The sequence below is a fragment of the Aulostomus chinensis genome, chromosome 5 (assembly GCF_037954235.1).
Source record: "Aulostomus chinensis isolate RoL2024-O1b breed Wild chromosome 5, RoL_Achi_v1.0, whole genome shotgun sequence".
NCBI lineage: Eukaryota > Metazoa > Chordata > Actinopteri > Syngnathiformes > Aulostomidae > Aulostomus > Aulostomus chinensis.
Window position 1 is genome coordinate 8390325 of NC_141324.1, and position 27318 is coordinate 8417642.

General features: G+C 45.0%; 2 protein-coding genes across 2 annotated transcripts; one reads left to right on the forward strand and one right to left on the reverse strand.

The window, feature by feature from the left end:
- Nucleotides 1–255: 255 nt before the first annotated feature.
- On the reverse strand, nucleotides 256–1567 carry c5h14orf119 (chromosome 5 C14orf119 homolog). Its single transcript, XM_086202882.1, has 2 exons — nucleotides 754–1567; nucleotides 256–677 (listed from the first exon to the last, which is right to left on the reverse strand). Exons 1-2 carry the CDS (start codon nucleotides 1138–1140, stop codon nucleotides 504–506), a joined length of 561 nt encoding a protein of 186 aa, XP_086059008.1. The 5' UTR covers nucleotides 1141–1567; the 3' UTR covers nucleotides 256–503.
- acin1a (apoptotic chromatin condensation inducer 1a) lies at nucleotides 1366–27318 on the forward strand. Its single transcript, XM_086202881.1, has 18 exons — nucleotides 1366–1821; nucleotides 8843–8908; nucleotides 9049–9160; nucleotides 9245–9300; nucleotides 9500–12658; nucleotides 13873–13986; nucleotides 15171–15256; nucleotides 20156–20213; nucleotides 21911–21950; nucleotides 22177–22319; nucleotides 22398–22541; nucleotides 22627–22837; nucleotides 22947–23092; nucleotides 25079–25186; nucleotides 25277–25384; nucleotides 25470–25773; nucleotides 25862–25962; nucleotides 26058–27318. The coding sequence occupies exons 1-18, from the start codon at nucleotides 1684–1686 to the stop codon at nucleotides 26370–26372; spliced, it is 5409 nt and encodes a 1802-aa protein (XP_086059007.1). The 5' UTR covers nucleotides 1366–1683; the 3' UTR covers nucleotides 26373–27318.

The window sequence follows — 27318 nt, forward strand, 5'->3', positions numbered from 1 at the left end:
GTTGACTGAGTAAGTTAGGGAACAGAGAAAAAGCCCTTTCACAATGCACTGAAACTCTAGAATAATCTAGAATCTACCTGAATTACAGACATGTCTAATCTAGGATAATTTCAGGTAACAAACAAGCAGACAACGTTAAAACGCACCTTGTTTTAGAACTACTTCTTCTCAAACAGTAAACACGTGTCCAAAAACTAAGTATATTTGTGTATCAGTCCTGTCCATGTCATTCCTGGCACAGCACTAGAACCCAATCAAAGTTCATTACTCCAGATGTTGAATTGGTTTATTTTAGGTGTCAACATCATGAAGGCATTCAACATTATAATTCTAAACTTTGTAAAAAGCAGTATAATGTTTTGTTTAGACTGATGTAGAAAAGTGTTTTTTTTAAAAATCAACTGAACATACACACGTTACGCACAGGAACAGAAACTATGTTACAGTACACATTTCACGTGAGTTTAATCACACCTGCCCATTTTTCACCAAAGAATCAGTGCTCAGTCTCTTCCTGCCGTCCCGGCCACGCTCCTGTAAAAGTGGGCAACAAATGTTGGGTCACTCTCTTCCAGGATGTGCAAGAAATGATTCCGCTCTTCTTCTCCCCAAGACTCGAACCACTGGGTCCACAGACGCAGTTGGCATTCAAATATGTTTGGTAATCGGTCTTTAACCTTGTCACACACAGAAAAGTGAATCAGTCTTTGAAATGACAAAGCATCAGACCCTGGGTCTTAAGTGTTGCGTTACCTGGAGAGTACTGAGAGAATCTAGCAGGGTGCACACTTTCCCTGGCACAGCTTTCCCCAGCAGGTCCTGCAGAAACCGCTCCCTCTGCGTGCTGGTCCAGCCCTGGAACCAGCTCAGGACGCACCGCTGCTCCTGCAGGCTCACATAGGAGATGGGCTCCGGCTCTCTAACCTGGCCCGCGCTCGGAGAGGTGCAGGAAAGGCTCTCCAACCTGGGAGGGCAGGCGACACTCGGCGGGGCTGATGGAAAATACTCACGGCTGGAAATGGAGAAGCCAGTCTGGTCTTGTGTGGCCATGGGTGAAGATTCCTCTGCTGGTCTGGAGTAGTGAGGGCTTTCCGGGGGGTGCTGGTTTGAGCCTGGACTCACATGACTAAACCACGACATTTTGGAAAAGACAGATTAGTGTCACCCTAATGAAATCCAGCTAGTTGCAGATGAATCGGCACCAGCTGCGAGGGTCTGGGCTCAGTTGCGTTCAGGTGGAGAAATTATCTGGGAAATATCGGGAAGGTTCCAGATTTCCATAACACTGTTCTGCGTCTCGCACCAACCGTTGTCATTACCCGTCTTCAGTGAGCCTGATTTTGATCACACCTGAAAACTACCACCACGAAATCAGACGAGCGCTAATCTGGCTAGTGAGTGGAGGAAGTGTCCGCCGTTTCACAGCCGCGTTGTGGCGCAAATCAAGGCTGCGCGCACGCTGCGCAAAGCTCAAGAGTTTAGTTGAAATAACCATTTATATTCTACATTTGAGATATAAACACGTGTACTGTAGTTAAGCTGAACCTCTTGGTGGTAAATATAGAAAAAAATAACGACCGCAGCATTGTGATATTTGATTAGAGGGAAGTCGTCGGCGGTGACGTCAGGTGAAGGAAGGCGTTGCTCGTCGCTCTCGCTCGGAACGGACGAGAGGAACGGAAAATGGCGGACCTCGAAGACGTTACCCTGGACGGGAGACCGCTTCAGTCCCTTCGTGTGGCGGATCTGAAGGCTGCTCTTGAGGAGAGGGGACTATCGAAAAGTGGACACAAGAATGCTCTCATTAAAAGGCTCAAAGGGGTGAGTTCTGCTTCCAGGCGTGGAGGAGCAGTTGCTGCGAGCTCGCCTTAACGCTGAGACGGGCCGATGCTCTCTCGAGGGCCGACAACTGAGTAGCGCCACTGCCGTGTAGCGTAGCGGCGGGAGTTACCGAGTTTAACGACCTTCAGTCGTCTGAATAGGTGTTTGTTTGCATTGTGGTGTGTTTGAGTTGTGTAGGTGCCGCCCGTGAACTTACTAGCCGCAGTATGAGCGGGAGTTGTGTCAACTTAATGGCTAATGTTGAAGTGTGTAAGGGGGGTGGGGGTGGGGGGGTGATGTTGTCCTGCTAGCTAGTTAGCTCCCTTGGCTAATGCTGGGAGTTGAGTGGTGGCTTTAGCGACCTCGCTGTTGTGAGTCCCTGTGGACGGCGGTGGCCACTTTACCCGGGAGGTTCTGCCAATTATGAGAAACTCCACGCATCCATCGCTTCACGTCAACCCAGAAAGTGTGCGTATGGCGTGTTACCTCTCCAGGCAGATCCCACACTTGGCGTTCGGAAGAAATTTCGGATTTTCTTCCTTCTGAATGGTTCGTAACTTGGACCCGCGTGTGGTTCATGTGTGCTGGTTTGTTTACATCGCATCCGAGATGAAAAAAGCGACATATATTTTTTCTGGTGCGGTGGTGTGCGTTTGTTTGACGAATTGCGGTACGACAGTGGCAAGTTTACGTCTGCTTGTTGGCGTCCACAAATGAGAGGCGGCACGAACACCGCTGGGTATTCTGACGACGTGATCGCGCTTCTTTAGCGGTAACACCTTTTGATAAAACTGCGTACGTAGAAAGGATCGAACAGCAGAATCCTAACTTTTATTCCAGCACAACAGGACTCATATTTGGATGGTATTCTTCTCAACATGAGTTCTGCGCATTCGGTGAAACGGTCATATTCTGATAATTGTGTACGATTGCTGTAGTAGTAGTATAGTAGTATGCAGTACCATGAGCCCACTTGCTTGGCTATTTTATTGTACAATTATAACTTAAACAAGAGCAAGTTCGATTACGTTCACATTTAAATTCATTGAGGATAAAGAAACTGAGAATATAAAAATCGAACTGTTTTCTCATAATTTCCAAATTATTTTTGAAAACTTTCTATATCACATAATTCCTGCGAGAGTTTATCAACATAATTATAATTTAAAAAGAATAATCGATACATCTTTTAGAGACCAGATGAGCTCTTCAATTTTGGATATCAGTATAACATGACATATTATAAGCACAGGCCCTTTCTAGCTTAAGGGTAGCGTTACAGTAAAGTAATGTAATATATCTGTTAAGCCATTATATCCACATTACATATCTATTAAAAGATTGTAGTATGTAAGTATTGCTTCAAAAAGCCAATAGTCATCCCTACATCAGTACCACAAAGTCTATATTGTGGAATTTGTTCAAAAAATTATGATATTTATTTTGTCCGTTTCAGGAAACCACTTAATCCCATCATTGCTCACAAGGAAAGAAGGGACTTGAGCAAAACTGCATTAATACTGATCCATCCATCCATCCATCCATCCATTTTCTTCTGCTTATTCCTGTTAAGGGTCACGGGGGGGTGGAGCCTATCCCAGCGGCTTTCGGGCGAGAGGCGGGGTTCACCCTGGACGGGTCACCAGTCCATCACAGACAGACAACCATTCACACTCACATTCATACCTACAGTCAATTTAGAGTATCAGTCAGCCTTGTCCCCAATTGCACGTCTTTGGACTGTGGGAGGAAGCTGGAGTACCAGAGAGAACCCACACAGGAACAGGGAGAACATGCAGACTCACACAGAAAGATCCTGTGCTCCAGCCGGGACTCGAATCCGGAACCTTCTTGCTGTGAGGCGACAGTGCTGACCACTGTACCACCGTGCCACCTGCGAATACTGATACTTAAAAAAAAAAAAAAATACCAGCGTCTGTTGATACCTTTTGATGTGCTGATATTTAAATCTTCTCAGCATTTGAGTCCACAAAAAAACGATCTAATCGCATGTAGATAAATTCATCTGTTGTATAATTTGGAGAAAAGTCTGTTGGTTAACTTGCTGCTGATGGGTCAAGCTGTCTTTTATCGAAGACAAATACTCAACCAAAAGTTTTAAGTACAAGAGTGCTTTTTTTTAATCACCTGAAGCTGCAGAGAGCAAATCTCTATTTAATGAATTTCTGGAGCCCCTCGCCACGCACGCACACGTACACACAGCTACCCCAGCCCCCAGGCACTTCTCAAAAAGACAGATACCTACCAATTCACGTTCTTACCCAACTGAGTTGATATGCAACTGCCAACACTGATATAAATTCTGATGTAGAGCGTTTTTTTCCTTTATTGCTGAGTTTTTGAGTATTTAGTGTGAAGTTAAACTGTGCTGTAGTGAGCCACAGCACAGTTAAGGAGCAAAATTAGATATCTTTTCAAAGTATTAATTGTTATTGTACAAGGACTTCAAAACAGGTCGGAGCAAATGTGACATTCTGATTTGAATTTTCATTCCCGTTTGAACTCTACAGAAGACTTTGTTGCACTCAACTTGCTTAAACTTAAGGTTTTATTAAATGCAAGCAAAGTGAAATGTATCAAAGGTTTATGCTAAGATGAGCAGACATTATCATCAGCAGGATGAATGTGCTCTGATAAAAAAAAAACAAGTGACTGCCAACAAGTATCTTGTTGGATAGGCCAAGTTTTTGTCTGACTTTACAGTCACAGAGACCGTTCAGATATTGGGTTTTCAAATTGAACTTTGTCAGAAAAGCAGGAAAAATGGACATCTACGTAATCAGAACAGCTGCCATAACCACAAATTCTGATGACACCGTTCTATAGGTTGAGTTCAACAGTCTGTGATTTGTATTTATTATGTATTGTATTGTATTATAATGGCACCCCAGCTCCAAATGCTCCGGCAGATTGGCCAGATATCCGCTGATCCGTTCCCCCTTTAGCCTTTCGGGATTCTGCCGTCAGATCCGTGTGTCTCTGCCTGGTGTCTTTCTGCTTGCTTGTGCTAGCTTGCAAAAACGCCCCATGTACTTCCACATGAAAGTTTCACAGATGCTTCATGAAGTTGGTTGTATGGTATGACAAAACAGTCCACCCTTAAGAAAGCTTGCCTTAGCTTGACTTTACTCCGAGCCTGGAAACAAAGTAGGAGGATGTTTTTCTTTAGCAACCTCTTTTTCTTGTTAACTTGTAGAGGCTGACTGATAATGGTATGTTTTTTTTAAACCTGAGAAGAAGAAAAAGATCAATTACCGATACGTGCAACTGATATAATTGATTTTTGTTCTGGACTGAAGATGGACCATCTTTGTGTTCATCGTGTACCAATTTTGCACCAATATGATTTTGTAAAGGTATTCAGAAGGCCTAATTCTTAAACAAATCTCTTACATTATTAGAAATATCAAACATTGTTACACATCACCATTAAAAAAGAGGCCAAAATAAAAATAGTAAACTAAAATAGCTGTACTTTTCTCTAAAATAAAACGTGAAGATAAGCATCTGTACTTTTCACACAGTCAACTGCTGACCAAGAATAAATTAAATGGTAAAATAAGCATCAGTATATTTACAGTAAAATGCTGACTCAGACAAAGAAAATGACACAACGGTAAACCAGTACTGTTCACTCTCAGTCAACTGCAGACAAAAAAAATAAATAGTAAAAGAAATATCAGCACTGTTCACTTAGAGCAAACATCATTGTTCACGTTACACCAGTTTTAAATCACTATTGGCACATTTTCTGCATTTTATGTGCATTAAAACAGTTTTTTAATATCAGCACACATTGGAAAACGGATGTGTCCATACATAATATCTGTGATTGGCCTTGTTCACTGCTGTAGAACCTGGCCTCGTGACGATTAGTGGAATGGAAAAGTTTTGTGAAACATTTGGCTCTGCTGTAAATGTAAATAAGTCAAGCTTTATTTAAAAAAAAAAAAAAGTCACTGCCGCCACCACCAAACAATGAAGTATTAATTTATATTAAGAAAATGTGAATTTTAATACTTGTCTTTGTAAACTCAAATTGGTAGAAGGAGAAAATACAAATAAACAATACGGCAAACAAATTGTGACACAGAAATCAGACTAGATGAACATAAAGACTTGGGTACGCCATTACTGACTCAACCTGAACCTGTGCTCGCGCTACGTTTCCACTCGCTGATAAGCTATGAACCCTGTGTGGTGGTCCCAGTCCGTTAGTGAAGGTGTCTCTTAACTTTCCATACACTGCTGCGCTGTTGTCTTCCCCTGGAGGCCTGGATGGCCTGTTTAGAAGATGCTCTATGCCTGGTCTTCATCAACATTAAGATGTTGTTCCATGCTGCATGGGCCAGTTGCAGAACACCCTCGTCCAAGACGTACAAGTCCATGGCATCAGCCAGTAGTCCAGAAAGCCTCAAAGCAACCTTCTCCCTGAGGGAGCTTTCCTGTCAGAAATGTGGGCTGAAAATTTTGCCTGGAAATCACAATCAGTAAGTCATCAATAAGAAACAGAATAGTTTGTAAAGGGTACTGAAAATATTGCAGAAAATTACAACCCTTCATTTCGATCATCCTCTCTCCCTCCTCTTGGAGGCGATTTGTGCTCTAAGTTGCGGTCAGTTGTCCTCTGCCATCTTGACCTTGACGTCCTCAGAAGAACTGGTTGTACTGGAGGCTGTCATTTGCTCCGTCTCCAAGCCTTGCTCCTTTTTAGCCAGTAGAGTTGGCAAGATTGAAGTAATTGAATGAAAACAACACAAATGAACCCCCGTGTGACTATCAAGATGATCGTGTTTACTGCTACATTTGTTCAGTTTTCGTGGGACCGCTGCACACCGTGAATCACAGTCAGCAACTTCAACAAGTGTTTGGTTGTAAATGAGTCTGCACTGATTTGAAATGAATTCTGTGTTATGCCTTCAAGTTTTGGTGTGCACCATCGCAAATAGTTGGGCACCATCTATGGAGGCAGTTGTCATGGTGAACAGTTCTGTTACCGGTGTATAAAATAACATGTCTGCTTTGCTACAAAGTTTTATGTATGTACTGGGCAAGTATATCACGGAATGCTGATAATATTTAGCTCATAATAACACCTAAATGACTACTAGTAAGAAAACGGACTGTGCTATATGAAGCTTTATATATAATTGACATGTATGGAGGTACATATAAAACAAAGTTTAGTGTTTCACCCTTTTTTCTAGTCGGTAGGTGAAGTAGAGAGCAAAATGGAAAACTGCAAGTGACTTTCTTTCTCGTATTTCCCAAATAAATGCATGAACTCGTCAGGAAGTTTTTTTGGCATGAAGAGCTGTGGCTGATGGGAAATGTGGGCTTAATTTAATAAAAAAAAAAACATGAACTGCTTCTGCTTAACAAATTTTGAATCTTCCTTGCAGTGGCTGAACTAGCAGAGATATTTAGTGTTGAAACGAGTTTGGAATTCTTTGGTATTTTCAGTCCAAAGTATGCCACATGTTCATGTACTAATTTGAATGGCAGGCCAAGGAAATCTGGGTCTATATTGTCTGAATGAAGCATAAGTTCACTCTGAGTCCTGTTTTCTGTACAACCCACATCTTCATCAGTGACTTAATCTTTTTCATCGGCTAATCGCTGGTAACTATTCCACTTGTATTTTTTGCTGTTCTTGTTTTTAGATCTATTAATGTTAGAAAAGCATCAAGAGAAAGGGAGCAAGTCGATTACTGTGATTCTGCTCTGGGTAACCTGGCCTATGAGTTAAGATAGAGGTGGTGTAAGGCACTATTTGTTTATTGAGCTTTCAGATTGTGAGTTTTCAGTCACCATTTTGTGTTACTACAGAGAAATCTGAATTGCCTCCTTACAGCAGAGTTGTCAGAAAGAGGGACATCCTCTCTGCTAGTTTTGTCTGCCTGCCTGCAACACAACAAGCACCTGCTGAGGTGTTCTTGACCTGCCCCACCCACATCCATATGAGATGGATTCACAGCCCTGCTCCGTGAAAACTCACTGGCAACAAGAGCATGGATAATATAGCTCAACTCTAGCTGCTTTTTCCGATTCATGTACACTTGAAATTTCATTGTACCTGTTCATCCATGACAAAAAAATAAATTGAACCCTTTTTTCAGTTTTGATCCAGTGCTGATACTTACCTGCCGATACCACAACTGATTTCAATAACAGCATTGTTTTCTTGAATGGTATGATTGTTATTGTTGCCATTATGTTTCTGGTCACATCTTTAGGCTATGATGAGCCACACAGTACTTCTTATTTAAAGAGCAAAAAATACTCAAATGCATTAAATTCCAGAGCACTTTGTTTGGACTAAATGGATTGCTGATGTGTCTTATATCAGTTTGCTGCGGATTCATGAACCAGCAGAAGCCGTAAAATATCACTGGATCAAATTGTGGATAAGCGCCATCAGTCTAACAACCGATTTGTGCACTAAGTCAGTATTGGTTTCCAATTCAGATATCCCCAATACAAAAGTCACTCTCAAATGGTATATCGTTATTGAAGAATATCAAAGGTTGTTTTTTTTCTTTGTTGTTGTTGTTTCATACTGGGAAAAAATTGCAGGGTCTAGAATTGGAGGGGGGTGCCTGGCTGTGACAGTGAGGTTCAGGACAAACTTGCTAATAATGTGTAAAATATACACCCACCCACTTTTGTCTCGCCACTTGTGTTTGTAAGTCTTCCCACAATCTTTTTTTGTCAGGTTGTCTATTTTTTTTTTACCATTGGGGAAAAAATATCCTGACTTATCACGATTGAATGAATGAATGAATGAATCAGGGTTGCACAAACCTTTTCCCCATGGAGGGACAGCCCAAACAAAGATGAAATGTCAGAGCAGACATCTACTTATAATACTATGTAAAGGAATGAGATTACTCAATTTACGCAATACATTTACAGTTACCTGATTAGTATTCAATATATACATCATGCACATTTAAGAACTCCAGAAAATGCCTACTAAAAAGTCTTGTCTCAATAACAGGCTCTCATGCTGGAGAATCTGCAGAGGACCTCCACAGCTCATGTTGGGCTGCAGCCAAACTCTCAGGTAAGGGTCTTAGAAACCTCTCTAAATGTAATGAGCTCTGAAGTACAAGCTGCATCGGTATATTTCTAATAACATTCAAAAATTGTTAAAAGTGGTCCAGAGGACTTGCAGCCTGTTTTCAATGGTGTCTCTGTATTTAGATTGGTGAGGAAATGAGCCAGAACAGCTTTATCAAGCAGTATCTGGCTAAACAGCAGGAGCTCCTGAGGCAGCGTCTGGAGAGAGAAGCGCGTGAAGCATATGAACCAAATGGTAAGTGCAGTTGGATTCCCCCGTGCACCTATTTTCATGATGACAAATGATTTTCTGGTTTCAATTTATTGTTTCGGTTAACAGAGCAAGACGACCACACAGAAGTTAATAACAGTACTTCGTATCCCCCTCAAGCACAGGTCAGACATCATTTTTTATCTTTCCATATTGTTGGCCAATCGTACTTGTAAGTCTTTTTTTTTCTGGAGATTGTCCGTGCTCTGGAACATCTTGCATTTGAAAGGACCCTGCTGGTGAGAATTGTGCTGGATCAAAAGTGATGTGAGGCTGATATAAAATAAGTTTCACCGTTTTTTTTTTTTTTCTTTTTCTCATCAGGATGTGACACCAGTAGTGGCTGACCAGCACAAGCCACCTGGCCCCTCTGATGGAGAGGGATTGTTTGCTGCACAGAATGAGGGACAGGGAAACAGAAACCAGGAGACTGATATGTCTGGTCCCCCTGCTTCTGGCTCTGTCACCATGCGTGGTGGGGAACAGCGACCAGAGAAAGGTGCCTCGTCCAGCAACTTTCCAGCTGACAGTGATGATGATGATAGCGAGGATGGCGAGGAGGATGGAGATGATGATGATTGGGACAGCAACATTCGGAGAGGAGGCCTCAGAGAGCCAGCCAGAGGGCCCACAACCAGGGAGAGGTCTGGAGCATCTTGTCCACCCCAGCAGCAGCATATCCCTTCCCTTTTATCCCCTCAACTTCGCCAGCCAACCCCTCCTCCTTCTCCACCTCCAGAATTATCATTCCCCTTACCTGATACTCCCAAACAGAGCCCCCCTAGTCCAGATGTAGCCCCAGCTAGGCGGTCACCCAGTTCCTCCAGCTCTGGTTCCTCCAGCAGCGGCAGCCGCAGTAGCAGTCCAGAGCCAGAGAGGAGTGGACACGCTGAGCGCAAACCTGGCCCGTTGACCCTTCTTGCCCGCAAAATGGAGTCAGAAGGTGCTTTCTCTGGAGCAGGTTGGCATGGCGGTGATGGGAAAAGCGACAGAAGGGATATAAGTTTGCCTTCAGCTACTTCGTTTCCTGGCAGAGGGCCTCCAGAGGGTCTGGTATCTGCTATCACTCACACAGGCAACACAGCAGGCCATGTGCCATTTCCCATGATTCCAGGCACCAACCAGGTTTTCACCGGAACACATTCGTCCCATATTCAAGTACCTGTGAGTTTGCTCAAGGTCCCCGCAACAGAAGAGAGGGACAGAGAGAGAGAGTCCGAGATAGAAAGGGAAAAGGCCCTTGAGCTGGAAAGGCAAGAAAAGCACAGAAAACTTGAGCAAGAACGAGCAATGCAGGAGGAACAGAAAAGAGTCCTGGAGAGGGAGAAACGAGAGAGAGCTTTAGAGCAGGAGAGATTTGAGCGTCAGCAGGCCGTAGAAAGAATGGAACAGGAAAAAGCTTTGCAACGGGAGAAGGAGCTTGCTCTAGAAAGAGAGAGGCAGGAGAGAGAACAAGCTTTGGCTAAAGAGAGGGAAGAACGAGAGCAAGCCCTGGCAAGAGAGCGGGCTCTAGAGCTGCAGAGGCAGAAGGAGCTTGAAAGACAAAGAGTCCTGGAGCAGGAGCGTCTTGAGCGAGAAAGAGAGGAGAGAGAAAAGAGGGAGAGAGAAGAAATGGAAAGGGCAATGGAGCTAGAAAGACTTAAAGCTTTGGAGCGGGAACAAGAGGAGATGGAAAAAGCTCTTGAGAAAGAGAGGCTAGAGAGGGAAAGAGCTTTGGAGGCTGAGAGGAAGGAGAAAGAGAGGATTGAAAGAGAAAAGGCTTTGGAGCAGGAACGGTTGGAAAGGGAGCGGATAGAGAGAGAGAGAGCCTTAGAGCAAGAGAGAATCGAGAGGGAGAGAGTCTTGGAGCAAGAGAGAATAGAAAGAGAACGGGCCTTGGAACAAGAGAGATTAGAAAGAGAGATAGCCTTAGAGAGAGAGAGAATTGAGAAAGAGAAAGCCTTAGAGCGGGAAAGAATAGAAAAAGCTCTGGAGCAAGAGAGGTTGGAAAGGGAAAGAGTTCTGGAGCAAGAGAGGCTGGAAAGGGAGAGAGTCCTGGAGCAGGAGAGGTTGGAAATGGAGAGAGTCCTGGAGCAAGAGAGGCTGGAAAGGGAGAGAGTCCTGGAGCTGGAGAGATTGGAGAGGGAGCGAGCCCAAGAAGAAGAGAGGTTGCAGAGGGAGCGAGCTCTAGAGCAAGAGAGGTTAGAGATGGAGCAAGCCAAAGAATACGAGAGGTTGGAGAGGGAGCGAGCTCTTGAGCAAGAGAGGTTGGAGAGGGAGCGAGCCCAAGAGCAAGAGAGGTTGGAGAGAGTCCTGGAGCAAGAGAGGCTGGAGAGGGAGCGAGCCCAAGAGCATGAAAGGAAGGAAAGGGAGAAAATTGAAAGAGAGAATATACTGGAGCAAGAGAGAATAGCAAGGGAAAAAGCCTTGGAACGAGAGAGGGAGGAAAAGCGAGCGCGAGAGGCAGCTCTGGAACATGAGAGGGTAGAGAAGGAAAGAGCTGAAAAGGAGAGGAAAGAGAGGCTGGAGAGGGAGAAAGCAATGCAGCAGCAGAAGCTTGAAAGGGAGAAAGCCTTGGAGAGTGAGAGGGACAGAGCTTTGGAGAAAGAGAGAGAAAAGGCTCTTGAACAAGAAAGATTAGATAAGGAGGAAGCCAAGGAGAAGGAGGAACAGGAGAGGGTGCTTGAACAAGAACAAGAAAGAGTTAGGGTGACTGAGAAGGAGTGGGAGAGTCACCTCCCACCATCCAAACGTGGCCGTGAGATTGGTCTTACCCTGCCCACTCCTCCCCCCCTCTCTACAGGACCAGGTAGAAAATCATCGACAGAGGCAGGAGAGCAGGAAGATGCCCATGCTGCAATGGCCCAGAGTGAAGCCAGAGCTGCAGAATCAAGTGCCCTCATATCACCAACACAGTCATCATGTAAGAAGTTCCGGTTCTTAAGGGACCCCCCAGTTCAGTCCCAGTCTTCCTCCACTTCCATGGTTATCAAGCGGCCTCGTACCTTCTCGGATAGCCCTGAGCCCCGGGCTTCACCTATGTCATCCCCAACTGGTATTGGAGAACAACATCAGGAAGGACAACTTTTCTCCGCTAATCAGGAACATCATACAAGACAGGAAGTTGTTGCCAAGCCATTCGGTTCAGTGGGGAGCCAGTCTGAGGACAACACTGCTGTTAATACCACAAAGAGCTGGGGCTCCAAAGAAGGGAACACAAACCTCTTCTTGGAGAACAGAGAAAGAGATGATTCAGTTATGATGCAACAGGCTGCCAAGAAATCGGCAAAGGAAGATTTGGCTAAAGGCAAGGGTCGCTCGAGCCCATTAGGCATACCAGAGTGGGGAAGAAGAGATGCAAAGAAGGAAGAGAAAAAGACAAGAGAAAGATCATCCTCTAATGATTCTTCTTCTGATTTGGATTCTGGGTCCTCATCATCTGGGTCCTCTGGCTCATCCACATCTTCTCCAGAGAAAACTAGCTCCACTTCCAGAGGTAGAAGGGTACGTAATCCAAAACTGTATTCCAGTCAGCATAGCAGTACTCTTAACTAGAACTGCGTGATCACTATGGATATTATTCTGGCACTGATTGTAATTCACCTGTAAAGCACTGGTGCAAATTATCCTCCTGAAGGTTTGAACATAATGTTGGAGTGCTTGTAATTAATCATGATGTGGTGCCAAAGAGGTCCTGAGTGGTGACAGATGATTACTATTAGAATATCACTTAATAACCCTGCTTTGGTTGTTAAGATATGCAGTCTGGAGAAATGTGAGATCTTTGAGAAAAGTGTAAATATTTAAAACATGTAGAGGACCAAGAGACATTAGTCCTGTGACAACAACCACGGTGAACAGCGTGTGTAATACAGAAGCTCATGTAGCGCAGTTCCCCTGCATCCGTCTGACTGTTTGAATCACAGAAGTTCAAATCCTCCAGTCCAGACTTACTTGACAAAATGAGTCAGTGAGTCAGTCAGTGTTTGCTTGCTCTGCATCTCTGGGGCCCCAGACCATCGAGAGGGTCCAGCACTATGGCCTGGAAATCAAGGTCTTGCATGCGAATGCATCCTGCTACCCCGCTGCCACCTCTCTGCCTGTTGGCACATGCAGTGGAGCTCCCCTCAAAAGTAGATGTATAGGTTGTGTTGAACTGTGTGAACAACCCTCCTCAACGGCACCTTTGGCTGGTGCCTTCTGAATCAATGGGGACTGGTACAGCAGTGAGCCAAAGCTTTTATACCTGAGCAACAGATATGTTGTTGTTGGCAAATGTATAATCTCTTCCTATACTCTACATTTTTTTGTCCTCTAAGTGCTACGGTCTGCATTATAAATGTCTTCCCTTTGGATGAAATTGCAGCAGTGGAAATAAAGCATGTGTACATATTTTTCTGTGCCCCTGAAAAGCTTACCTCTCCCAGCACCTGAAGGGCATTGTGACCCTAAATACGTATATATACATTTATGACCTTTCTTTGAGGTGAGCCATTCCAAATGATGTGCATCATGACCATCCCTTTGGTGTAATCTGTCCATGCCTGTCTTTAGACAGTTCACATGTAGCACTCCAGCAAGTGCCTCAGATCAAAGTTTGTACCACCTGCTCCAGTCCTGGATGCAACATATAATCCTCTTGTATTGTCCAGTGTGACAGACTCTTCGACTGACTAATGAGAGGAATGTTTCCCTGCTTCTCCCTCACTTTCTCTTAGGAAAGGAAACCTCAAAGAACTTCTTCACCTCATCACAGGGTGTCTGCAGAGGTTCAAGCTGAAGGTATAAAAGAAACTCCAAAAGCCTCTGCTGATGAAGGTAGTCGCACTAAGGTCAGTAGCTCTGTCGCATAAGGGCTGTCCTCCCTCACTTAAAGAAAAACACAGGAACTTATTCTGGTTTTTGTGGAATTTTCACATTAACTCAATGCCAAATAACCTCAACCATGCGCATGCGGTCCATGTATAGCAGTGGTGTCTTCTTTACCCCTTTCACACTGAAACGCGCGTGTCAAAGCGGGCTTTTGGACCCGTGTTTGCTCAGCATTAAGGCGCATTCAAGCTTCCAGCGGACGCGGGTCTGAGCTCCCGCTGTGAGGCTGCGTGCCTGTGTTTTCCTTTCTTATACATCATCGTGCTGGCAACGTCATCATTACACATAAAAGTGTGCCGGAACACTTCAAGGTAAACAAACGACAACATGGACGTCATTGAGTCACACGGTGATGTTCCCATAAATCACCGTGTCCTGTACGGTTCCAGAAATCTGCCCCTGGATCTCCTCTTCACCGCAGATGGCGAGCAGCTCGCGGACTTCATGATCTCAGCTCTTGCTACACAGCGCAGCCCAATTTATTTATTTATTTATTTATTTTCCGGATCTTTCACAATGACAGCCTGACAGGCGGCACAGTGACAAAATCAGAATGCAACAGAAAGGTTGCGTGAAAACCTGAGACAACACGGGTTGCCTTTTTCACACCGCAGGCGAGCCAAGCAGAGCCGAGGCAAGCCGCTGAACACCCAGGTTGCTTGGTGGGTTGGTGGATGCAGGTCGAAATGCCGAGTCGATCCTTTCAGGGTGCCCAAACACCCGCGTTTTTGGTGCAGTGTGAAAGGGGCTATTGTGATCTATAGTAGCTGAGTGTTGCCAGACTCTGGACCAAAGTAGACCATCAGAAACCCTGCTGTTACTATAGTCTTTTTTTTTTTTTCTTTCTTTCAACAACTCACTGTGCTATACTGGTTGCTGCACCTTCACTTGCCACAACCATTTCATAGTAAATTGTTTGAATTCATTAGCTATGGTCAATTTGGTACAATGGAGAAGCAGGAAACGTCACAATTTTTGAATTTTCTCATCAGCTTGTTACCAAAATCAGTTCTTGTGACAACCTTTGCAACATATCAGTGATGACTTAAACTTTTTCATCCTCAGTGGTAATAAATACGCTCACCAACTCTATACACCGGATTTTCCCCAATTTATTCCCTGTGCTGCCATTTTAAATCCCTAGAAAGCATTCATTGACGCACAGATGCCCGAGGAGAGACACAGGAAGAGAAAGGACAGCGATGGAGGAGAGGAAAAGGACAAACAAAGGTCTGCTTTTATATTTTGGTTTTCTGAAACAAATCCCTGTACATTATTTGAGTGTCAGGTGATGGTCAAGCTGTCTGTGTAGTCTATAATCCAGCATGACCTCTGGAGAACTTTGGTATCTCCATGGTTTTCTGCAGGTACTAATTTTTGTGGGGAAAAAAATGGCTTAAATTATTCTGTGTTTGTAGAACTGCATCGCCAAGGGCCCTGGGTCCTTTATGTCTAATTGTTGTTGGCCAATAAGACCATCCATATCTGTCAATTTTCAAATCTGGTTTTATTCCATTCTGAAAAAAGAGAATGCGTATTTACAGTGTGGCCTCACATGCAAACCTTTATAAACGGTTAGCTCACATAGAGCATTTAATTTCACTTCGAGATTTGAGGATTGAAGTTTGGGTTTTCACAAATGTAGTTTGGAGCACTTGGCAGTCTTGAGGACTGCAGTCCTTGGACCATCAGTAAATGTGATTCTGTGGCCAAATTGATGGGAGTCCTTTCAGAAAATGAGTCTGTTTACGAACACCCTTCTCACGTGAAGTTGACATTGGAAGCCGTCCCTGTAAACCAGGGGCTCGATAATAAATTGGGAAATAAAATGCAGAATAGAATTGAAAAGTATGTTATGTTTAGAGTTGTGATATTTATGTGAATCTTTGTTTCCTCCAACTATAATTGTTTAATTTGCACCTATACCTGTTTTTATGTACAGATGAAATTTTTCCAATGGAAATGTTGAAGATGAGGTCAAAAATGGTGTGAAAAGATCAATGAACACAAAGATGTTGTCCAGAAATCATAAGCACGACCTACCTCAGGGCTTTCCTCTCCCGATACAGTTTTAGTTTTTATTCCATCCTTGTAACCAATAGAAACCCATGATGATTGTCTGTGTGTTTTTGTTTGTTCATTTTTCCCTGTCAGGTTTTGGGGGAGCCCGTTTTCTCAAAACTTTCATAGAAAAATATAACCACCAAAAAGTCTACGAACAAAGTCCTTATTTTAAACAAGTAATTCATCAAAGCTAGAGCATCATGTTTTCATTTAGAGAAGTGCCAACTGACCGAACAAGTTCTCACAAAGTTCATAAGCTCATGGCCACAGGAAAAGGAGTCCAAACATGTGGTGACATTTCCATGGTGCTGGCAGGACTGGTGCTGTGCATCCTCACCTGAAACAATTCTCACAAAGCCAGTTTCTTCTGCGCAGCCATCTGCTGATCTGAATGTGGACAAATGCATACCTCAGATGCGCAGCTCCTCCGGATTATTCTCATGTTGTCCTACCAAATTGATCATATTCTGTTACTGAAATGAGTGAGTTCACTGGGAATGTGTGTCAAAATAGTAGCAACTACGGAAGCTACGGTGGAGCGGTAGTGAGTTGAGGGTCTCAGTCGTTTTTGATAACCATTCCCCCAGAACACGGAGACAAAAGCAGGCCCTCTAGCTTTAAGACGGATGAAGTGAAAATTTCACTAATCCAGGCTGTAAGCCTCCAAGTTGTTCAGTGTGGGTGAATTGAACTGAATGTGTTCGTTGCATTCATCGTATACAAACGTTCAACAGCTCATCCAAGACAAGACAAGAATTCCTTAAATGGGACTGATAATCTCAACCATCCAGACAAGATGTGAAAATGACAGGTTTCATTTCTGGAGGATTTGACTGAACCGTCACCTGTAATACAAACTGTTGTGGATACATACACTGATGGAACACACTGTTAACAGAATGAATGCATGTGTTTTATTTGCATAAGCAGCAGGAACATTAGATCTGACCATAAGTGGTCGCAGTCGATGCATTTTAAGCCCAGCGTGAACAAACTCACCCAGGTCTTGTGAACGTCCAGCAAGCACTCTGCTGAGTATGTTCATACTTGGCTGTAAAATGTGTCTCCACGTGACTTTTGCGATCAGATCTCCCTACTGTGCATGCAAGTAACCACCTGTGTCGTTTGTGACGTGTTAAATCGGTGCATTTACTTGCGATAGTTTGTGTTTAGCACAAGCGGCACACGTGAGTATGTTGATCAGAATGTGCAGAGATGAAAGAGTGATTTGTTGCTGTGGATGGTGTTGTTCAACACACTCAGACTGTCACTGACATTTTTGATACTGGAAGAGATACTGTCTTGTTTTGGATGAGGTTTGGTGTTTGAGCAGACAGACGGAGATATCAACTGATGGGCGAGAGACATTAGCTCTTTCATAAGAGAGCGAGGGGCACAGACAGGTGTTTTCTTGTGTTTATGAGTCGGAAATTAACAGCAGAAGAGAAAGAAATTGCAACGATGATTGTTCATATCAAACCAAGCCACCAGAGATGTTTGCTGCAGCTGTAATATCCTCTCTCTGGAGTTTTTCATACGATCGGATGCTGCAGTAATGCACTGTCTTTCACGGCTCAGCGGTGGTTTTTTCACTTCAGCGGAGAACATCAGCTGATGAGTTGGTCCTTTCATGTGGCCCGGGATGCATGTGCATTCATGCCACTGAAAGAATATGACCACGTAGCCCAGACCATCTGAATGTGGTCTCATTGATCGGGTCTCGAGACACGGTGAGTGCGTGCACACCTGGTAAGGGGCTGACTGCTTGTGGTCAGATGGCTTTGGACAGTTCTTAAAACCAGGTGTGCTCAGGGCCTCAAGGTTGGCCTCTTGTGATCCGATCATGCAGGTCTCATCTTGGGCAATACTTAACCCAAAATGTGTATGTTGCCTTTCAAGAACTCAAATACGTGACTTGAATTTAAAAGATTTTTCTTCTCTGACTGTATTCTTGAGATCAGAATGTCTTTGTAACACCAGACATGTATCTTTAGCTCAAAGCTCACAGTAAGTGACATGTATGAACAGACAAGCTGTCCCCAAACATCAGTTTACAAACTCTCAAGAGCATCATCTGCCTTAATCCTTGTCCATTTATCCTGCCGCACGCTCAGTAATGGCATAGTGAACAGTTTTAGAACATTAAAACTCATCACAGGAATGCCGAGCAACCAGCTGGCGCATGCAGTTGAACCAACTCGCTCATTGTCAGAAGGGGTCAGTTTATGTTTGGTCTGGCATCACAAGTGTTTGTGGATTACGGAGGGTGCAGCTGGATAAAGAAGACGTGGAATATACCTGATGATGCCAGTTTTGCTCACCATCAGTCACCATTAGCTTCAAGCTAAATATACGTGGCTGGCTCTTCCTGCATTCTGGACACGTTTTGCAAGTCAAAATGCACTTGTGGGTGAAGCGGCACATTAAAGTCAAACTAAACCAAAATCAGGTGCCTACAAAAACCCGACGAGATTTATTGAAGCTCACGTTAAAGATCTGTCAATTCACGTTTCCTAAAATTAAACTAAAATCATGAAAACAGTTTCTGATAAAAATAAGACCCATAACTCCGACTTTTTATCAACGAAAACTTGACGAAAAAGGAAAAATACGATGACGACAAAATATGACAGCGAGACAAGACTTGAACTGGCTGTCCTCATTACGTGAGGGGACCAGCCCGGTCCGTTCAGGCTCAGCCGGCTGTCAGCTGTGAGAATGCGTTGCAGCGATGATGAAGCCAGAATTTCCCATCAGGCGGTAGAAGAGACTACCTCGAAGGCGGTGTGGCAACGAAGATGCGGGTCCTTTTTAATCATTTTTTCATCCATTGCAACATGGCCGTGCCCATTCGATGGTTTTAGCTGCCGGCCTGTGAGTCCTACGGGGTTAAACCAGCCGTAGCCGAGGCTTTGTCCGAGGCAGTTTTTCGTTGGCAGGCGGCGCGGACATGAATGCTTTCGGAGAGGAGTAGTTTGTGGGGAGAGGAAGGTATGAGGGAGGGAGACTCGCTGCGACGCAGCCGTCTGAGCCGCACTCTTAGCCCGTTCTCAGCTGCGTTTACACCAGCACCTCTTTGCCGTGGAGTCCCCGAAGTTAATTGTTGTCGGAAAGAGTGGACGCATTCACGTGAGCGCGCATTAGGGGGACACTAGAGGAGGGGCGCGCGTCGGTCCAGACCAATGCAGCAGCAGGACTCCGCTGGCTCTGCAGTCTGCTGCTCCCGTTTGGCTGAGCCATTAGCTGCTCATTTACCAAGTGATGGAGGTGTAAACCTGTCACCTGGTTGCTCTCACCCGCTGTGATTTATGTGCTGTCTGTGCTGAACTGTGGTTATTATCGATTGGTTTGAAAATCTGTCTAATGGATGCATGTTGTTGAAGAGAATGTACTGGTTTCTCTGGGATCATACATTTAAATGGTCATGAATGAGCAAGTTTAGCATTTTTATTACAAAATAGAATTATTTCACTGTTCAAACATCTGATTTGGTGAATTTCTTGCTCTAAGTGGCATTTACAAGGGGTTTTTTTCCTTCTAAATCTCTCCTCTGAGTTTTGTTGCAACCTGCTGTGTCTTCTGCTGGGGTTTGTCTGTTCAGATGGTCCGTGTGTCAGATTAGGCAGACAAATGGACCATGTATGACAGACTGCACGTTTTCCCCTGACCAATCATTGTTTGTTGTCTTTCACAATGTGTGTGATGTCACCTGAAAGGAACAGCTCATGACGGACTTTCTGGGGCGAGAATTCATGGTGTGCAAAATGTTGTTTTCATGAAAGCCCTTGTTCCAGTGTACAACACGGATGACATCACTGCTCTTTACATTGCCATGTTTCTGTATCCATTGTGGCACTTGATACGCACGGGTTACAAGGTCTCCCAACACTACGTCCTGGTCAGGCTGATAACGTGTATTCTGAGCCGTGTAGTCCAGCATCAGTTGCTGTCCTCCATTGTGGTCTCAGTAATGAGTTTAATGACAGATGCGTTTCCTCTATGCTAATGGTCCCCTCCTCTGTTCTGTCTTTTCTGTCTGCTGATATGAATTCTGACCAAATACAGGCAGGTGATTGATTCTGCCATGTCTGAGCCAGAGAAGCTACTGGACACCAGTGAGGAGGTAAGGCAGCAGAGGAACCACGAATCACCTTAGTCCTCAAAGCTCCCGTCCATAGCAGAGGATGGTTGAACCCATAAATGCACATTTTTAATTTTCTTCATTTCCACATAGTTTTGAGTATTCTGTACATTAGTTCTATATGAGTCTATGTCTGTATTCTTTGTTGAAAATCTTTACATAAACAGTTTCTACTAGATTGCTCTATGAGCCCGTTTCACCAGAGGTAGTGGCTGTTTTTACATCTGTGGCTGTTTTTAAATCCCAAATGATTGCTTTGTTATAAAGGTGCTCATGCTTCTTCCATTGCCCCAATTGGTACCTGCATACTACCTCTGCCACTACTACTACCACTGCTACTACTACTACTCCACTGCCCCCAAGAATCCAGAGTTGACCACTGAACAGCTCAGAGGCTGCACTGCAGAGGGACACCCCTGGCAACAAAGGCTGCCTAAATTTCGTGGATGTGGCTGAAAAGAGCTTTTGATGGGACTGGAAGAGTCAAAGCGCTGTCTAGTCCATGTGGCCCACGAATCTAACTGAAAGATGATTGGTGCTGCTCACTTAAGCTAAAGGCTGCTGTGAAACTGCTTCAACAACTGTTCGCCCTGAGAGATTTTGTTTTATATCTCTCGCAAATAATGATGGGCATTATGAACGTGTCATGAAACATTTTTCGTGAACTTTGCTGACAAAGGACATTTTGGAATTCATCAGTGTCCTGAAATGGACTCAGATTTCTCCAGCAAAGGATCTTCTTGGATGCTGAGTTTTGGAATAGCCCAAATCGCCCTTTTCTGGATGGGCAGTTTTGATGTGATCTGAAGAAGGACTTGCTACTTAGGTCCCTCAGCCAGACCTTTGCCGCTTTGTGACTCTCAATATGAAATAACTTCAACAAGGCATTGGAAAGCAGCATCTGCGTGCACAGTGACTGTTGACAGCCTTCATCATCTGGACTCTTGGTGTATCCGTTTGTCTGTAATGAGAACCTGCTACAAGGACTATCAGTGTCTGTTGTGACACCTGAGGATGACTGCCTCGGCCTAAAGTTTTGCGGGCCGCGACCCCAAAGAACTATTGACGCCAACCAGCCAGCTTTCAGATTTCCACCCAAACATCTCTGCCACCTTTGATTGGACCCTTGTTGCCTAGATACAGTACATGCAGTCGTGATTGGGCCATATCCAAACCAGTAAGGATCAGGTGGCAGTGGTACCAGGGAATAAGTAGACGTTTATTCACTGTTATACTTTTTAGTTCTTTTGAAAATGCTTAGTTTCCTGTCATTTTATCTTTATATTTTGCTGGGAAAAGCCTCTTTTTTTTAACTTTTAAATTTTGGCCACTGCAGTTAAATCAAAATGACTTTGAACATTTGCGAAAGTAACTGTCATTTTAGAAACCAGTTTAAAACACATTTTGTGGCTTTGTAATTCAAACTGCAGTCTTTTAACCAAAAATGATGTTCAGGAATATGAAATTTTTATGATTGTCATGCAGTTAACTGTCAGTTTAGTTCAGAATCGACACAGGTTGCTGCCGGGGTCAGTAGCCTTGACCCGGCCCAGCAGACCTGTCCCTGTCCTGTTATTGTTCCACCTCCTGACAGTATTTGACCTTTTGTCTTCACCCATTTTGTCTCCCTCTCACCTCTCCCATGTATCTGGGGTTGTTTTTATCTGCTTGTGTTTCAGACACCTAAGGCCTTCGCGGCTCGCAAGATCTCCATCAGCAGTGAGTACCCCTCCTGACCCGCCTAACCTTTAGAGCTCCACGTTGGGTTGGGTGCTATGCCCTTTTTCATTTCATCATTCAAACCTAAAAGCATATTTAGAGAGTCACTAAACAGCCAGTTTGCTCTTTTCCAGCTCAAACCCAACGTAGTGGTGGTGGTGGTGTTGATTAATGAAGGTCCAGACATTTTAGTATCTGAGTTTTTTGTTCATTGTGGTCTCACTAGGCAGCAAATCCTCTCCAGGCACTGGCAGTACAGAGGCTGAGCAGGAGTCTGTGGCTGCAGCTGGTCGCAAGAGGAGGTGGGGTTCCAGCACCGCTGTCACTGCCAAGAAGCCTTCCATCAGCATCACCACAGACTCTCTCAAGGTATCCGCGGTATCGTGAAGCTGACCCTCACCTTAAATGATGAATGCAGCATACTCATATCCCTCTTTTTGCCCCCAGTCTCTGATCCCAGACATCAGGCCTGCCGTCGGCCAAGAGGCAGTAGTGGACCTGCACCCAGAGGAAGCCATCCTCTCCGGTGCCGAGGATGAGGATCGGGAGCGCTCTGACCAGGACCTCCAGATTCGTCGCACTGTCACACAGGTAGATTGCAACTATTAATCAGATGACCTAGAAGAAACCTTGACTTCAGCAGAGCCTGAGATGTTGATGCCTTTTACGTTTGAAGGTGGTGCACTTGGAGAGCCAAGAGAATGGACAGAAGGAGGGAAAGAGGAGCAGATGTGAGGAGGAGGAGGAGGAGGAGGAGGAAGAGGAAGATGTCCAGGCAGACATGGAGAGTAAAAAGGCTCGTGTAGAGAAGCTGGACACCTCATTTCCTGCAGCCATGGAAATGCCATCCCCATCACATACCAGCCAGGATGTAGAAGTAAACACTGGTACGTGACTCAAATGTTTAATCCCAATCTGTTCAAGTATAAGCTTTGATATTTGATACTCAGCATTTAAGTGATGAAGATACTGACTCTTCTTCCCTCCGTGTTCCAGTGACTCCCAGTGAAACCCTCATTCGTCGCTCCATCAGCCAACAGAAAACAGGGGTTTCCATCACCATTGATGACCCTGTACGAACAGCCCGGCAGCCCTCGCCACCTCGTGGCAAAGTCTCCAACATTGTTCACGTCTGCAACCTGGTACGAAAACCATTTCTCTGTAACTTTTCTAATTCTTGGTGCTGATTATAATCTGCTTTTAGAGACAGAAAATGTAGCCTAGCAACTGATGTCACCAGTGAATCAGCTGGTTTCTCATCTGGTCGGATGACCGGATACCGTATCTTGTGTGTGCAGTTTTGAAGCACCCATGAATCGACCCGTATTGATCTTGGAGCTTCGTCCGATGTTTAGGCTCCTCTTTGAAAACAATAAAAGAGGTTCAGGATGTTGTCTCTTAACATCATGACAAGACACTCATAATTTTTCAACCAACATCAGCTTAGTCTTCCTCTTCATCCATCATAGATAAATGTTACAAAGTCTAAATTCGTTAACACCTCCCCAACAATGCAGTATTATCTCCACAACAGAGATCAAGAAGGTTAAGAAAGGACTGAGACTGACTAAGTAGACGGATACCCCAGCGGCGGCCTCTGCGCGTGTATTGTCTTTAAATTTTACAAATGATGATGCCAGGATTGTCCTGACACACGACCCCGCTAATGGTGGTGTTCAGGATTGATGTCTGGATTCCTCCGGGGCTCCATCTCATTCGTCTCGGAGGACCCTTGAAGGAACACACAACTTTTTGTGAATTAGACTTATCGGTGTTCACCGAATGAAACTCCTACAAACACCATGGAAATGACGACGTCCAGGTGACTCAGGGCGCGTTTCCACTGGCTCACTTCGGCTTGGGTCAGTTTGGCCCCATTTCCCCCGGTCCCAACACAGTACTAACCATTACCATTTTGGTCCCTGCTCAACTGGGGTTCCAGTTGAGCTGAGCAGGGACTAATGTGACGTAAACACACTGCGGGGCACTGATTGGGTAACTTACCTGCTTACGTCGTCTACTTCTTATCATCCTGGCCTCAGTGGAACACTGGTCGATGGTTTGGTGAAGTCTTTTATTCTCTTCTTGGGCGTTCTCTTCCGCTGCTTGAAGCCTTTCATGTCTGTCGTCCCTCACGTTTAGTTCAAGCAAAAACCACTGACCACGCAACAGGCATCCCGCTGCTTCCATGTCCCCCATTGTTGTTGTTGTTGTGTCACACACAAATTATGCTGGGGAACTCTCGGCAGGTGAGTCCACCCATGCTGATGTGGTACCAAGCACTAGTGGAAACGCACCGAGCCAAAGTGAGCCAATGGAAACGCGCCTTAACCCTCTGACCGATGTCTGTAACAGCTGTTTATTTAGCCTTCAACTACAGAAACAGCCCCCTAAATACAGTGGCTAACAGTTTTATAGAGAAGGCATTCGGTGTTCCCGTTTTCCATTCTGACCCACAAACTAAACAAACTGTATTTGCAAGCACTTGTATTGAACGCATTTGGCGTTCATGTTTCGAATTTCAATAAGGATGGCAATATTTCAGCCAAGTTTAACAGTTAAAAGATGCTTTTAAAGTTGAAAACTTACCGTTGTTTTGAAGTTGCTTCACTCTGCTCTCTGCAAGCAGCAGAGAAGCAAGGCATCATCTGCACGGGACTGCACTGTCTCCTAGCAACACTGAGTTGCCTCTGGATGCGTGTCTGTAAATCATGCTGGGAAAATTATATCAGCCAACTCTCCCGCTTATCGGCCAACGCCGATACAAGTGAAAAATGAAAAAATTGACCCAATCTATCGGTCGATCCTTAGTTAGCTTAGCACAATAAATGGTAGTGGGAGGAAAGTGTTAGCATACGTCAGTTGAAAGGCATCAAGTAGCTCAGGTTCAGGATGTTGGTTTGTCCTCCTCATCCTGGCTCTCTGAGCATATTCCCAACAGTTGGTTTATTCCTGTTACTGCATCTCTCTGGAAGGAACCCTTCTAATATCAGGATAACAGCAACATTTCATACTTCTAGTCCTACTTTAAATAAGCCCAGTCTGCAAGTTCCTCTTTCATCTTTGCTGAGTTCTCTCCAAACGCGGGAGTCGTCATTTTGATCACTGCTCTGTGTGATGTTGTGTAGGTGAGGCCGTTCACTTTGGGGCAGCTGAAGGAGTTACTCAGCAGAACCGGCACCCTGGTGGAGGACGGCTTCTGGATTGACAAAATCAAGTCTCACTGCTATGTTACTGTGAGTTATCGAATGCATGCGTTTCACCAGTGGAGGCTTCTGGTCTGTTACTGCTCTGTGTCATGGAGGCCTGCTACTCTCTCTCTGCAGTACTCGAGCTCTGAGGAGGCAGTTGCCACAAGGGCAGCTCTTCATGGAGTGAAGTGGCCTCAGAGCAACCCCAAAGTCCTCAGCGTAGACTTCTGTCAGCAGGAGGAGGTAAGACCCTGAAGTTGTCCCCCTGTTTCTTTACTCGGACATAAATCTCAGCCATGTGGACCCTGAGCATGCCTCCGCTTCACAGCTCGACTTTCACAAAGGCCTCGGTGCAGCTGACAGACCCGGAGCAGAGGAGCAGTGGCCTGGCACCGGCCGTGGCCGAGCAGCAGGCCTGCCCTCCCTCCTCCCTGAACGTGATCAGTGGGCTGAGCGGGAGCGTGAGATGGAGCGCAGGGAGAAGGCACGAGCAGAGCGGGAGTGGGATCGTGACAAGGTCAAGGAGTTTGGGAAACATGGAGAAGGAGAGGGAGGTCCCCGTCGGTCACGCTCTAGAGAGAGACGCCGCAAAGAGAGAGGAAAGAGCAAGGAGAAGAAGACAGAAAAGAAGGGTGAGGAGTGCAGACGTGAAATCAGCTTATTTGTTTATGTCAGATGAAGAACGACAACTTAACACCCCCCCCCTTTTTTTTTCCCCAGAGAAAACAGCTGAGGACCCTCCTGCAAAGCTTCTAGATGACCTTTTCCGAAAAACTAAAGCGGCTCCCTGCATTTACTGGCTTCCACTCACGGAGGAGCAGGTGGGACTTCCATCTGTGCTGCATCACACTCACATGTGTCCTGTGAAAGGTGAAGAGGTCAAAGTCAAACTTAATCTCTATTGTCTTCATTTCAGTTTGTTCAGAGAGAAGCTGCCCGAGCAGAACGGATGAAGGAGCGTGAGAAACGGATGAAGGAGCAAGAGGAGGAGGAGAAAAAAAGGGAAGAAGAGCGCAAGGAGAGGATGAAAGGTGGAGGCAGCACAACTGGAGAGCGGAGTGAGGGTGAGAAGGACAGAGACAGAGGAAGAGACAGGGACAGAGACCGGGGTCGGGACAGGGAGAGGGAGAACGACAAACGCAGGGATGGCTACCGCAGGCCGGGGGCTAGCGGAGCAGGCGGGGGCAGACGCTCACGCAGCCGCAGCGACCCGCGGGAAAGGCGGCGTTAGTGACCAATCATGTGATAGAACTGTCCGAGAGACCACCCTTCTCCATTTGCCTTTCACTACATGTACTTTGCTGAACATAAGAAGCAAGAGAGGACCAACTGATGTCGTCACCATCGCTCGTACCGTCACCTGAAAGCACATCTCCACCTACACAGTCATGCTCAAAGGGGACCATGGTTTTTTTGCAGTGTTGTTTTCCAGAGTGCTGTCTGTGTCGCTTCTGTCAAGGTTTGATATATTGTCTTTATACACTTGCATCACTTATTCTTTCTTTTTTCGTCTTGACAGCATAGCAGTATGGCACGCTGGGTAATTCTAATGATTTCCCCCAATGTTCCCCCCTTTGCCCCAAAGTGTAGGTGCCAATTATGATTTGCAATCAGCCTCAGTGTTTAACAGCTCTGCAACCTGGATGAGGAATCCTTTAGTCGCTGCATGTAGTCCAGGGCTCTGCCGCCTAAAGAGAGAGCTAAACCCTCTGTGTAGAGGCGTGCAGAAATCAGGCCGAAAGGTGTGTTTGGCATTCTGTACAGACGTAAGATCACTCAAAATCTAAGTTTTTAAAAGAGGCAGCCGTGAGGTATTTTTGGACAAGTGTGGAATAACTACTAAGACAATGCAGTGTTGCTCTCTCCCGCTGTTTTAGTTGAAGCGATTCTCCTGGGAGAGAATCTAGTTCTCACACCGGTTCTGTTTATGTCCTCGTCATTGGTTATCTTCCTCCTCCTCTTCCTCTGCGTCCTCCTGTGCTCTTACCCTGTAGTGTCGTTACAGGCCCAAGAGGGGAGGTTGTATAATGAATTCTTTCACCAATGGTTTTAATATTGTTTTTAATCGTTATTTTACCATTTTAGTACAAAGGTTTTGTTTTTTTTTTTAATTTTCTTCTTTGAGTACGCCTATCAGTGGTGAATGTACAAATAATAAAAATTGAAGTTTGAAATTA